This window comes from Schistosoma mansoni, chromosome 1, assembly GCF_000237925.1.
Source record: "Schistosoma mansoni strain Puerto Rico chromosome 1, complete genome".
Classification (NCBI taxonomy): domain Eukaryota; kingdom Metazoa; phylum Platyhelminthes; class Trematoda; order Strigeidida; family Schistosomatidae; genus Schistosoma; species Schistosoma mansoni.
In genome coordinates this window covers 31,726,859-31,739,656 of record NC_031495.1, presented here as the reverse complement: position 1 = coordinate 31,739,656, position 12,798 = coordinate 31,726,859, and the positions used below count along the sequence as shown (strand labels likewise).

General features: G+C 32.7%; 1 protein-coding gene across 2 annotated transcripts in view; it reads left to right on the top strand.

Annotated features, from left to right (window-relative positions):
• Positions 1 to 291: 291 nt before the first annotated feature.
• Smp_152800.1 (putative chromosome region maintenance protein 5/exportin) overlaps positions 292 to 12,798 on the top strand; it is a gene marked incomplete at its 5' end in the record, with an annotated part of 28,942 nt that continues 16,435 nt past the window's right edge. For both annotated transcript variants that reach the window (XM_018794061.1, XM_018794062.1), the window contains 14 exons: positions 292 to 375; positions 411 to 529; positions 562 to 634; positions 665 to 808; positions 843 to 1,022; positions 1,061 to 1,413; positions 1,492 to 1,717; positions 3,138 to 3,263; positions 4,176 to 4,260; positions 6,131 to 6,250; positions 6,417 to 6,709; positions 7,581 to 7,739; positions 8,547 to 8,650; positions 8,751 to 9,048. In XM_018794061.1, coding sequence (XP_018648511.1) covers positions 292 to 375; positions 411 to 529; positions 562 to 634; positions 665 to 808; positions 843 to 1,022; positions 1,061 to 1,413; positions 1,492 to 1,717; positions 3,138 to 3,263; positions 4,176 to 4,260; positions 6,131 to 6,250; positions 6,417 to 6,709; positions 7,581 to 7,739; positions 8,547 to 8,650; positions 8,751 to 9,048 — 2,364 coding nt within the window. The remainder of the gene's footprint in view (positions 376 to 410; positions 530 to 561; positions 635 to 664; positions 809 to 842; positions 1,023 to 1,060; positions 1,414 to 1,491; positions 1,718 to 3,137; positions 3,264 to 4,175; positions 4,261 to 6,130; positions 6,251 to 6,416; positions 6,710 to 7,580; positions 7,740 to 8,546; positions 8,651 to 8,750; positions 9,049 to 12,798) is intronic.

The following is a 12,798-nucleotide window of genomic DNA, read 5'->3' as shown; positions in this document are numbered from 1 at the left end:
ATTATGTGGACGACTATTAATAAAACTAGTAATTCTGAAGGCAAAAAGTCCCGTAGGAAAAATACATTCACTGTTAGTTGTGATGATTCATTTAACACCTGCCAATTTCCCCTACCAGGGTTTGACAAATCAGTATCCTTGAAACCGAATGTTCTAAATAGTATTGGCGTCCTGTTATGTATTGTTTCCCTCTGATTGTGACTGATATACAATTAGACAGCTTTACTTAGCGTCTGTGTACAGTAAATTCATTTAATACCTCTTCTCTTTAGATCACGTGGGCATTGTGAGATGGATAGAAACTCACTTCTTATGGCAGTTTCTTCTCTACTAGATCCAACCATTGATAACAATAAGCGAAGTGAATGCTTCATGGTAATGCGGTTTTGTTTTTGGCTATAAACATACAGATGGCTGAGAATTACAAAAATGAGCAATTCCAGTTTGCTGATGTTGACTTTCTGTGTAATGCGAACCAGCCTTCAGTTATCATACTTTTCGGACTTCAGTGTTTGGATCACTACTTAAAGTATTACCGTGTAACATACATCCAAATTTTAGAAATCATTGGGGTCAGATGGCGTTTCATGCAAAATCCAGCCTGAAACAAAATATTTTTAAACTCTCAAGAGAAGTATGTCGTATTTATTTCTTATTGAATAAGATTAATAATTTTCGGTTTTCTAGAGAAGAAATGCGTGCTTTCAGTCTAATGTTGAGTCAGATTATCGTTTTCCTCATCAAGTGTGAATGGCCTCAACAATGGCCTACTATGTTACCTGAATTCCTGTCCCTTGGAAAGATAGGGGTATGTTCCTTCTTAAATGATCTACTCTTATTAGATTCTCCAAACTAAATTAGTGCTGAATTCATTCCTAAGATTGTATGAGGATGTTGTACAGTTCCAAGATGCTCCACTATCTCGGCGGCGTGACATTTTAACAGGTCTGAATGACAACTTGACCGAGATATTTGTTTTTGCACTTGATAGTATTGTCAACATACTCTTACTACCGAATGCCGTATGTTCATAATTTACTTTATTTTCAATATAAATTAGGATTCATCCATCGACTGCGACTCGCTTGAGATTTGTCGTGAGTCATTATATACATTGGGAGGTTTTCTTGAGTCATGTCGCCTAAATGTTTTAACTTCTTGGACCCCTTCAGAAATCGCCATCAGAAACCTCAATCTTAGTCGCACTTTGCCATTTCTGAGTTTAATTACTACTCTCGTTGGGATTAGGAGCTTGCAAACCGATGCTCTAAGTTTGATAAATATCTTGCTATCCAGACGAATACAACCAGGATCCGAAATTCCAGATTCATATGGCCCAACTATTGCTGACAGTTTTCTGAAAGAGCCTTTGGGATCTTCATCCCCATGCAATAATCTCATAAAAGTTTTATGGTAAGTTGGCTTCATAGTCACACCGTTTTTAGTTATTTTTTGTTAAAAGTGAACCAAAATATTCTTTGTACTTTTTAGTTCTACATTATCCGAAAATCCCGAGTATTCTGATGAACGTTACAACTTCTTAAGGCTATTTGGTGATATTGTAGTCCATATTGGTTGTCATATGATTATCCATTGGAAGGCGTATTCATATGAATCCGCTCTCTGCAGTTGTTTGGATCATGGTGTCTGTGAATGTCCTAACCTACCATCACATCTCTTCCAGGCAATTTTACGTTTGACTGCCTACCCAATCCATGTACGTCTTTAGAATTGGTATTAGAAATATTTAAATTTATGAAGCAGACAAAAAATAAATCTCATATTCTCACCGTCTTTTTATAATAAAAGTATCTAATTTACATCCCCTTTTACGTCTATAGTGTTATATAGCTGTTTAGTACCATTTATTTCGTTTAGTTTATTAGCTTTTTTAAATATTACTTTACTAATAACCGTTTCATAAATAATGTTGATGTTGTTCTAAGTAATGTATTATGATCTATAAATTTTATACTGAGCTATTTCAAAACACAGTAACTGATCAGATAATCTTATTATGAAAGACTAGCATATTGTGTCAAATTTGCGACCACGGTTTATAAAACCTATCTAGATATTCAAAGTAACATGAATGTAACTAAACACTTAATTAAGTAGACTTTCCTATAACTTATATTTTGTTGCTTAGTTGCAATCACGAATGAGTACATTTAGTTTTGGGCAAAAATTTAAAGCTTTCACTGTGAAAATATAATATACTGTGTTCAGTTTACGTCTACTAGGTCGTGGCAGAGTGTTAAAGACACCCCTACACATTTTAGAAGTATTTACTTTTAAGCGAATCTTTTCCAAAATTTAAATGTATTCTTACAAAAATTTGGGCTTCAAATATACGTAAGACGTTAGAAATTATGTTATATTTGTGGAAATCTTGATTATTGAAATCAAATGGCATCAGCATTTCTCCTGACATCCTGATTGGAGTTTCAAAATGGTAATCAGTGGTAAATGAGGTCGTAAACATATCTTTTTCCAAAAATTTTCTAGTCATGCTCAGATGTTGGATGTGAATGTTCCCCACTTAATAGAGATATGTTCGAATTGCGGTATTTGAAGTTGTGTTTATTCTCATTTAAATACAGTTATCTTGTATGGACTTTGAGTTCTGATGAGAATCATACCAGTCGCCCAGACTTACCACAAAGTGAAGTTTAGCAATAAATTAAATGTATGAGAATATCTATTGTTTGAAAGACCAATAACTAGTCGCATACATGTGTGCGATGTTATCTCAAAATGGAACCAAAGAAATGATAATTCGTTACAGTTAACTGAACCATTAAATGTATGTTGTTGGTATTTACAAGGCTCAAAGTGTACAGGAATAAGTCTTTGACATTTATCAGTAAATATTTGGTAATATGAGTCCTTCACTTCGTTTAAATCTTAGTTCCACCATAAATCCAATTGTTAATGAAAATGGCCTATTAATATTAGAAAAGAAAAATTCCAAATTCTTGGTGGATTTGGAAATTGTAATTAAGCTTGTTATGTTCTTTACTATGACCCTTAACATCGGTACGCATGAGTCTATATAAGCAGTGTGCGATATTTTCTCCTGTAGAGTATATTTTCTTACAAGTGCTTTTGTGTAATGTTTGACTTTTTGGTACCAGGTAATATCGGCGTGCACAAACAAATTTTGGATTACCGTTCTTCGTTCAGAGGAAGAATCTTTACTCGAGTTAACTGAAAGGTTTGCGGATGATTTATTTAGCATTTGGCAAAAGAATTCATTAAAAGTAAGTCATTCAGTGACTAGATCACACTACTTAAGTCGGGTTTTTATTGGAGAGTATTTATGAATAGCCTATAAAATTCAGTACACTAATTGCATCAACAAACTTGTCAGCTAGTGTAAGAAATAATTACACAAGTTGAACTAAAATGAAAGGTATCCTGAGCTTTTGTTCGTTTATTTAGTGGGTCCATCCAAAATTGAAAGAAAACTGCACTATGAAATCCTAAGTTTCATTATCTTTATAAGACTGTTAGCGGTTGACTGTTCTATTAAAATCGAAATCCGTGGGTCTAGAAATTATTTAAAACCAAATTTCGTAGGTTTGAAATACCCCATTTCCGCCTTACTTCAGTTTGATACACCTGTAAAATGGCTAACCCTTACGGAGTTACATTAAGTTAATCCTTATCAGAAGTGGTATGACTGCAAGGACTTTTAAGGTTCATCGGTAGTAGTTGATAATCTGACATAGGAAAAAGTAAGTTTTCTTCAATCCAATATTCCTCTACTTCGTTTGACACCGTAGATGGGACATTCAGTTGTTAATATTCTCAGGCGATCACGGCAAACTTTCTTTTGGAGAGCTTTCACGTTAATCCTAGTTTGTTTCCATAACGTGAAACTTGATGTGATTATTAAAACAAACTAAAAACTAAAGTATCATTTTGGAAAAACAGTCACATACTTGACATCATTAACGTGACTCATCAAGTTCATTAGTCATAGGTGAAATTTATATTCATATGAAGTAGATAACAGTATCTTATCGATACATTATGCACACGTAATGCTTGTGGTCGATCTACGTTTGAAAGTTGTTTCAATAGCTCAGTTACAAAATACAGGAAATGTGTTCACTTATGCTAATTGTTTACCACAATGGCTACTATATTTTATTGCTGATTTTTTTTAGGTTGGTCAACCATCTGGTACTGGTATTCAAAGTGAATGGAACCGAAGAATTTTTGAAACCGATGATCATACTAGTTTTTTCTCCCGTAAGTTAAAACTAATCACTATTGTGAAAAAATATAAATTATCTGATATAATTTTGAGAACTTCACTCTTTTGCTGTCATTTTCTAAATTTTGTCTTACAAGGATTAATCAGTTGTGAACATACTATGAAATAAATTATTGTTTCAAGGTAAATAATTTAATTCACCAGGTAATCGGATATTCTTGCACCTTAGTTTACTGTGTTTAGCTCTAAATAATGAAAAAAAATGTCTAGATTGCAGCGGCACTATCTTACTGGTTATGGCATGATAAACCTTCTTGACTTACAAGAAAAAGCATTGATTTAATCTCAATCTCAAGTTCCTTAATGCTCCTCAATCGTTGAACCACAATACTAAGTAGATAACTTTCTTCATCATTTATAACAAACCGACATTAAGACCATACTGCTTTTATTCTTCGACAGTCAAATAACAAGCGGACACAACATATGTCTCAGTATGATAATCTATCAATGAAGACCATACTTTTTACCAGCTTATCACTGGACATTCAGGAAATGGAAATAAAATTTAGAGATGAACAGGAAACTATATGTGGGGTAGTATTACGTACATAATATTGAAAGATGGTAAAGAACGTAGTCCTATCCGGATCATTCCCATGTCATTTGTAATATACATTCTTTCTTATCTCTGAATTTATTGACTTACATCTGCCTCTAACTTATTATTCGAAAATAACACCGGAACACTCTAAACACTATAGAATAACCCAATCATGCTTTACCACAAATTGTCCAAAGTTTAAGAAGTTTTGTATTCAATTTAAATATAGTTAGAAAAATATAACGTTCTGTTTAGAAAATGGCGATTTCATCTAAAATTGTTGTTGTACTGTTGATCTGTCCCAAAAATGAAGAACTAGTATCTATCATCACAAAAGCTCTGAGTGGTAGTGTTAGTTGCTTAGGTTGAGTATTGATATCAGTATACTACACTTCCAGATGATTTAGTGATTTCTGTATAAAGTATCACAGACTTGGAATGTGAAGTGGTATCTGTTGAACTATGAAAAATATTACAAGGAGGTTCCGTTCCTGTTGGTTTATATATTAAACTACTGAGATCTCTCAGGGATATAAATTCCTAAATATTTTAGCAAAATATATCACTGATTCCAAAAACAGTTGAAAATTCTTAGTACTATGAGAGAAGCTATTATGTGGACGTATTGTAGTATAGCTCTTTCCTAGCTGTACATATATTTCTGTCGTCCAACATAAACGTTTTTATTTGTGTAAATTTTATTAAATTTTGTTAGTCAAATGACTCATTGATCCAGAAGCTCGACTTACAACTATTAGGTTATGATAATGAAGACAGAAATATATTTGCAATATCCCAATGGGCAGAAAACTAAATTTTTGACATTTCGTGTTTAACTATAATTCTTTTCTTCATAAAGTTAGCAACTACTTTATTCAGTCTAATGCAATGAACAAATTAGGGTAAACATTACATACAAACAATTTTGATCATACTAACGTCATTTTATTCAGAGAAAAGAGGATTTTATGTGAAACTTCTTTTTAGATAAGTAATTTAACCTATTTGTTTTTGATGTGATCTTAAACAGATTACGTATGAGTTGTGGTTTAAAAGTTACCTAACTTTTCTGCGGTCTGCTAAGTATTTTCCCTACTTTCTATGTAATTAATATGATTCCTATCTTTACATCAGTACCCATAGACTGAATTTTAAATGCTTACTTATAAATAATCAAAGATGACCAGCACAACTATGTTTTCAAAGAAACATTCGTCCTTCAAAAGGTCCTAAAATATGGTGCAACCAAATTAAATATCTAAAATTAATTTTATGACATTTGTTCACTTATTTCCTTTCAGGATACCGAAGTGATTTGGTAAAGTGTTTGTCAGCTGGAGCGTCTTGCTGGCCACAAAAATTTTTACCTTTGTGTATATCATGGATTGAAACACTAATCCAAGCGTCTCCTTCCTGTCAAGGTATTTTAAACAAATATAATCAATAAATTTGCTTTGTATGAATATTTTGATATAAATTATTCATTTTAGGTGGATTATGGGAAGTTACTCTCACTTTCTTCTATTCGGTGTATTAAAACTGTCGTTTCGTAGTGTATTTTCGTGTTTTTTTTCTTATCTTTTCCAGATTATGATCAAGTAACTAAATTCCTGTTAGCGACTTCACCACTAATACTCGAATGGGAAGCTTTAGATTCGTTTTTAGAACCATGTCTATCAGCTGTTGAACAATCATTGAAAACTCGTCATATTGATATGGATGTTAGTTCAAAAGTAAAAATTTTGATTCATGGGATTTTACAATCTTCAAATACTATGGATCCGCTCATTAGAGCTAAGCATCTAACTTGTTTGTCAATGTTATTACAACATGTTGATCCAAATAATGATTCAGAACTTCTGGTACCCTTTTTAAACAAGGTAATTCTTATCGTTATTGTTAATGCTTTGCGTTTCTATTATTGCTACCTAGACTCACCTACACAATGTTTCACTACTAGTTCAACATCTATTATGCTGAAAGTAATTAAATATGTAAATTTATTTTTATGCAAATAGATCTTATTTGTATATAGATTTCTACTCTTAGACAGTTTAGCAACATGTGAAACTAAGTTCTTGTGTGTTTTTTAAATAAACGCTGAAAGAGACTTTAAGGAGACGGGTGTACTCTTATTTGTTTTAATTCCCGATTTATCTGATGAGAATATTCCCAAAAGCGATAAAACTTCCAGGCACTCAGAGTAGAAGAATGTAGTTGGGAAGAGTAAATCAGGAACTAATGAGTTATTTATTATTTTATGATGCCTACCGAGCTTCAAATAATTTATAAATATTGAGTTTGTGGTAGATATGAATACCATAAGTTTTATCTGTTAGACTTTACACACAACTCCATATCCTTGAGTAGAAACCTTATTTTATGGAGACTGGAAATTACTATTTAATTTTGTATCGTTAATTTCAATATTAAATCGTTGACTGTGAATTTCGTAACATTAATGTCTATCATATCGTTGTAACACTACTTTCATTAAAATAAAATACTAACCAGTGTTTTTCTGGGAGCAATTTAGTGATTTCCTATAGGCTTGAAATTTATTCCTAATTAGTGAAATGCTAACTAATAGTATGATGATACATGCTGTAGGAACTTGTCTTTCATCTAACTGGGCTTGATCGCTGAAGTTATTTCAACTCGTAATACTTAAGGATTGCGTTTTATGTAGCAATTTAGTCTGAGATGTTGCTTATATGGCTTACGAAATAATTTCTTTTAATTATGTTCCAGATTTTTGAATCTTTAAACTCTTGTCCTGTTGTGGATGAATCTACATCTTTAATCGATACACTTGATTTTGTAAATAGACCACGGCAAGTTAAAACTATGCACTTAGCATCTGCAACATCATTTCTTCGTTTCACTCGTGCTCATCCTATAAGAATGATGGTAAGTTCCGTGCTACTTTTACAGAATGATCTAATTGTATGATTTTTATTAAGATTTTTTTTCTATTTTTTCTGTCACTTAGATATTTTGAAATCGAATAATAAATGATTTGACACAATACCGACAGAACAGAAATTACCGATCTTATTGTGTTAAACACAGCCCTTGCCAACGTTTGGTGACGTGTTATCAGTTATTCCCACAAAATTAAATATATTATTGTTAAGATCTCTCTACATGACGCAGCTACTCTCATTGCTTAGTATTCTTCGGACACATTACTTCACTCGATTAGTCCCCCAAATCAGAACACGGTCGAACAGGAACTAAGATATGTTTCAAATAAACAAAGTTGAATGAGAGTAAGGTTCACAGTAAGAAAAACGTTGGCATATTTATAATTGTGCACGCGAAGATTCTACAGTCTTCTACAATTATCCTCTAGCTGTGATTCGCTAAGAAATGGTTAGTCAGCCTGCTCCAATACAATTCTTCACGAAACATGCTTTAATCCAATCTATATCCCGCTAACTGTTATGATTTGCAACTACAAATCTATTTTGTTTACCTATAAGCAAGATTTTGTGGTCTTTTTATATCTTATAGTGAATATTAATTAGGGTGGCTTAAACAACTCTGGTTGATGGATTTTATTTATGTTTATTTAGTTTACTGAAAGTTGATTTAGTCATAATAATTGGTTAGTCTACATTTCTATCGAATAATCATACATTGACTGTCTATATGTTAGATTATTGTAAAAAAACTAATTACCTTTCTGATTTTAGTATTTCATTTGTTTTTTAGCCTTATTTTGATAAAATATTGAATGAAATAAATAGACTTTGGATGGAGAAAATTTGTGGAAGTATGGAGAAAGGTATTCTTTTAGAAGCTTTAGTGATACTTGGGTAAGTGGCGAATGTCTCATGTGCCATTGAAATATATATATATTTGTTGTTACACATTGTCCTGATCTGTCTTCCTAACTGTTATATTTTCTTGTTTAAGCTTTCGTGTTCCTCAGCCAATCAATGTACAGTTCGATTTTCTTCGAAGTTTGCTTGTCAATGTTTATGGTCCATGGTGTGGCCAAAATCCTTACAACGTCACGCCACTTTCAGAATTATTGCGCGCATGTGAATCTGGAGCATCTGGTTTAGTTGCAGTTTTGGGTCTCAATAAACCTTCTGATCAATTGGGGAACTTTGAATCTCCATATGTTCAAACCCGGATAAATCTGAATCACAATGTTCGTTCGTTGTTGGCTGTTTGTAGACGCCTCGCAGAACCGTGCAATAATCAGCAGGTATTTCGATATCTGTATGTCTAGCCAGAGTTCCACAAACCTCCATCTTTTCCTCTTACCAGTTTCCTGTATAGTTTAAGACTACTTATGAATCGCTCGTAGTAGTAGTCAGTAGTATACGAAATACCCGACTGGTTCAAAGTATTCTAATACCAATATTATTTACAATAATATGAGAATAATTCAATAAAAAATCACTGTTTGCTGTTGGTCTATGATACTATCCTGGTGTGTAAACTTTGCTAGGTGAACCGTAGTTTGAGGTCGTGAACCGATGTTTAAAGGTTGTTTCCAACGATATGGATAATGTATCGAACCAGATTTTATTAGCAATATTTACAAATATCATATTGACACTGTTGTTTTATGTTAATGATAATGAAAGCTCTTCGAAATACTGCTAATATTTCTTGAATAATTTTATACATGTACCTAGTAAACAAAAAATCTTTACTGCAAACATTTTCCAACTAGTTTTAATATTTCTTGTTATTTTCGTTCAATATAAATTCAATGGACATTATAGGTATCATTACCAAGTTTTGGTTTGACAATTTTGAATAAATTGAGCATTGGGTAGATTGTTATAAATAAATAATATATTTGTAATATCCCAATGAGTAGAAAAATTAGATTTTCTGACGTTTCGTGACTTAGTGTAAGCCACTTCTTCAGAGAATAAATAACCAAATTAACATTAATCCAAGTTTAAATAGTACAACGGAACAATCCAAGAATATTAGGTGATCAATCAAAAACAGGTCTGAATAAATCAATGTCAAGTCATTTCATTTCGGTTAAAGTGATTCATAAGGGATATGTATGTAATTTTGTGTGTATGTATGCATTGTTAATGACGAAAAATGTGTGACCTTTGTAGTGACAAAGGATAGAGTTTAATTTGTAATGTAATGGTGTGAAATTGTAAATAATATTAGACTGGTTGACTAGGATAGATAGTCCAAGTGGGATGTATGGTAAGGCCTTCTTTTCTATTGAGGGCAGTGGGATTAAGCATTATATGGAAAGCTTCAGCTACTCTTCTTTCTTTGTGATTGGAAAAACCTTTCTGTATTATTTTGATGTTTTTGAAATCAATTTGATGATTATTGAAAATGGCATGAACCGCTAATGCCGATTTAATTTGAAGTCTATCTAGTTCTACAGGATTATTAGGAGGTTTCTTTGTGTACCTAATATGTTCTTTGGCGCGAGTCATGATTTCGCGAGATGACTCCAATATAGAAGGCATCACAGTCGACACAACCTAATTTGTAGACGCAGTTCTGTGTAGACATGAATGGTATCTTTTCTTTTAATCGAACTAAAGTATTTCGAAGAGTGTTCGTTGTTTTGTAATATACTTTAATTCTGTGTTGTTTTAAGATTCTTTGGAGTTCTTCAGTTGTGCCATGACGGTATGGTAAAACTGCAGTACCAATCCATGGCATTTCATTCGAATTATTGTTATTATTACGTGCTGAATTGTCTTGTTTTAATATGCTTCTGATAATCTTCATCGGAAAATTATTAAATTGTAAGATGCTAATTATATTCTTTTGTTCTTTTAGTTTGTCCTCTTCTGAAGTGATGATCTTGTTGGCTCTTCTAAAAAGATTTAAGGCTAACGAAATTTTAGCATTGAAAGGATGTGCTGAATGGAAGTCGATGTAACGATTAGAGTGTGTAGGCTTTCGGTAGATGGATACATTTAGAACTCCCATCTATATTTCTTTTCACTAAACAATCTAAGAAAGGAAGCTCACCATGTTTATTTTCATTATCATTCGTGAATTTGATATGAGATGAAAGTGTATTTATCTGTTTTGAAAATGATCTTAGATGCGTCTTTTTTATCACTACAAATGTGTCATCTACATATCTAAGCCAAATTCGTGGTTTAAGGTGGTTGGTGAAAATCTTTGATTCTATGTGTGTCATAAAAAGGTTGGCAACAATCGGGGACACAGGGGAACCCATTGCTACACCATTTGTTTGTCTGTATAGCGTTCCGTTGAAGGTGAATAGAGTTGAATTTAAGCAAAGTTTTAACGATCTCATGATTAAACTAATGCTTAACGGACATCTGTCCGACAAAGTAGTGTCATTCTCTAGTAAGCCACTAATAAATTCTAAGCAGTTATCAATCGGAATACTAGTATATAAAGATACGACATCAAAGCTTACCATGACTTCATTCTTCTCGATGACTAATTCCGATAGTTTTGATTTAAAGTCATATGTATCTTTAATCATATTATGTATGTCGAACTGTAGTGGCTTTAATATGCTGCTTAGATATTTAGATAAAGCATAAGTCGGTGTGTTGGTAAAGTCTACTATCGGTCTTAGAGGAATATTTGGTTTATGAATTTTCGGTAAACCATAAAATCGTGAAGTATTACATGATTTGGGATACAGAGCAAACCAAAGCGAAACCCCAATGACTGGTTTTAGCTCTTTCAAAAGTTCACTTGTATCTGATTTGACTTTATTTTTAATCGTTTGGGAACTTAATGGATTGATCCTTTCATATGGTCCTGTTGCAAGATGTTCAAGAGCTTTATTAATATAGTCTGTTCTGTTCATGGCTACTGTTGTGTTGCCTTTGTCTGCTTTTGTGATTATGATTGTTTTGTCCTTTTTAAGCGAAAGCAGGGCCTTGTATTCTTCTTTTGAGATGTTTGGTGTGAGGTGTTTTTGTTTGGTCAAGATGTGGGACGTCTTTTGACGTAATAAATGAGATTCTTTTTCTGGTAGTTGTGCGACTATTGGCTCTATAATTGGAGCAACTTCAAGAGTACTGAGTGATTTTCTATGTAAATTGAAATTTAATCCTTTCTCCAGTAGGGTGACTTCATGATTCGTTAAGTTTCTGTCAGACAAATTATGAACGATTCTTAGATCATTCGGATTAGATTTTATTGCTGACATTTTCTTATCTTTCTTCCTTTCTTTGATCTTTTCGAATTTTTTAATTTGCCGGCGTTTTGATGAATCTAGATAATAGCGTTCTCTTTCAATAAACAGGTTAGAAATCGCGGTTTGTAAATCTGTAGGAATTAAAAGCTTCAGTAGATCATCTAGGTTTTTGATTCGTTCACGATATTTTGATTGATCACCTAATATTCTTGGATTGTTCCGTTGTACTATTTAAACTTGGATTAATGTTAATTTGGTTATTTATTCTCTGAAGAAGTGGCTTGCACTAAGTCACGAAACGTCAGAAAATCTAATTTTTCTACTCATTGGGATATTACAAATATATTATTTATTATCAATGGACATTGTTTATGGTCTTTGTATATAACTTAAAATACGCAGCTTAATATTATTTTATTATTCTTTACCTCTACTTGACGACAACATTCGTAGAACGTTTAAATAATAAGAACGAAAGTAGAACACCTTGCAGAACAATAAATATTTACAATGATGTTTCTTAAAAGTAAAATTCCCTTTCAGGCATTTCCCAAACAATATTTCATCATGCTGTTTTTGTGATCTAGTATACTAATAATGTAACGCATTTACAAAGCAACAGTATATATGCCAGACTTCAAACTGCGGTATATGTAGCGGCTGATGATGCTGTCTGGATGCTTAAATCGAGACCGATTTTACGATGTCTGGATCTTCAACCTACTGGTTGAAAGTCGAGCACTTTAACCACTAGATATTCTACTATTTATTCATCATGCTCATCTTGAAATCCATTGAAGATCCAGATATCCTCAAAGTATAATAACG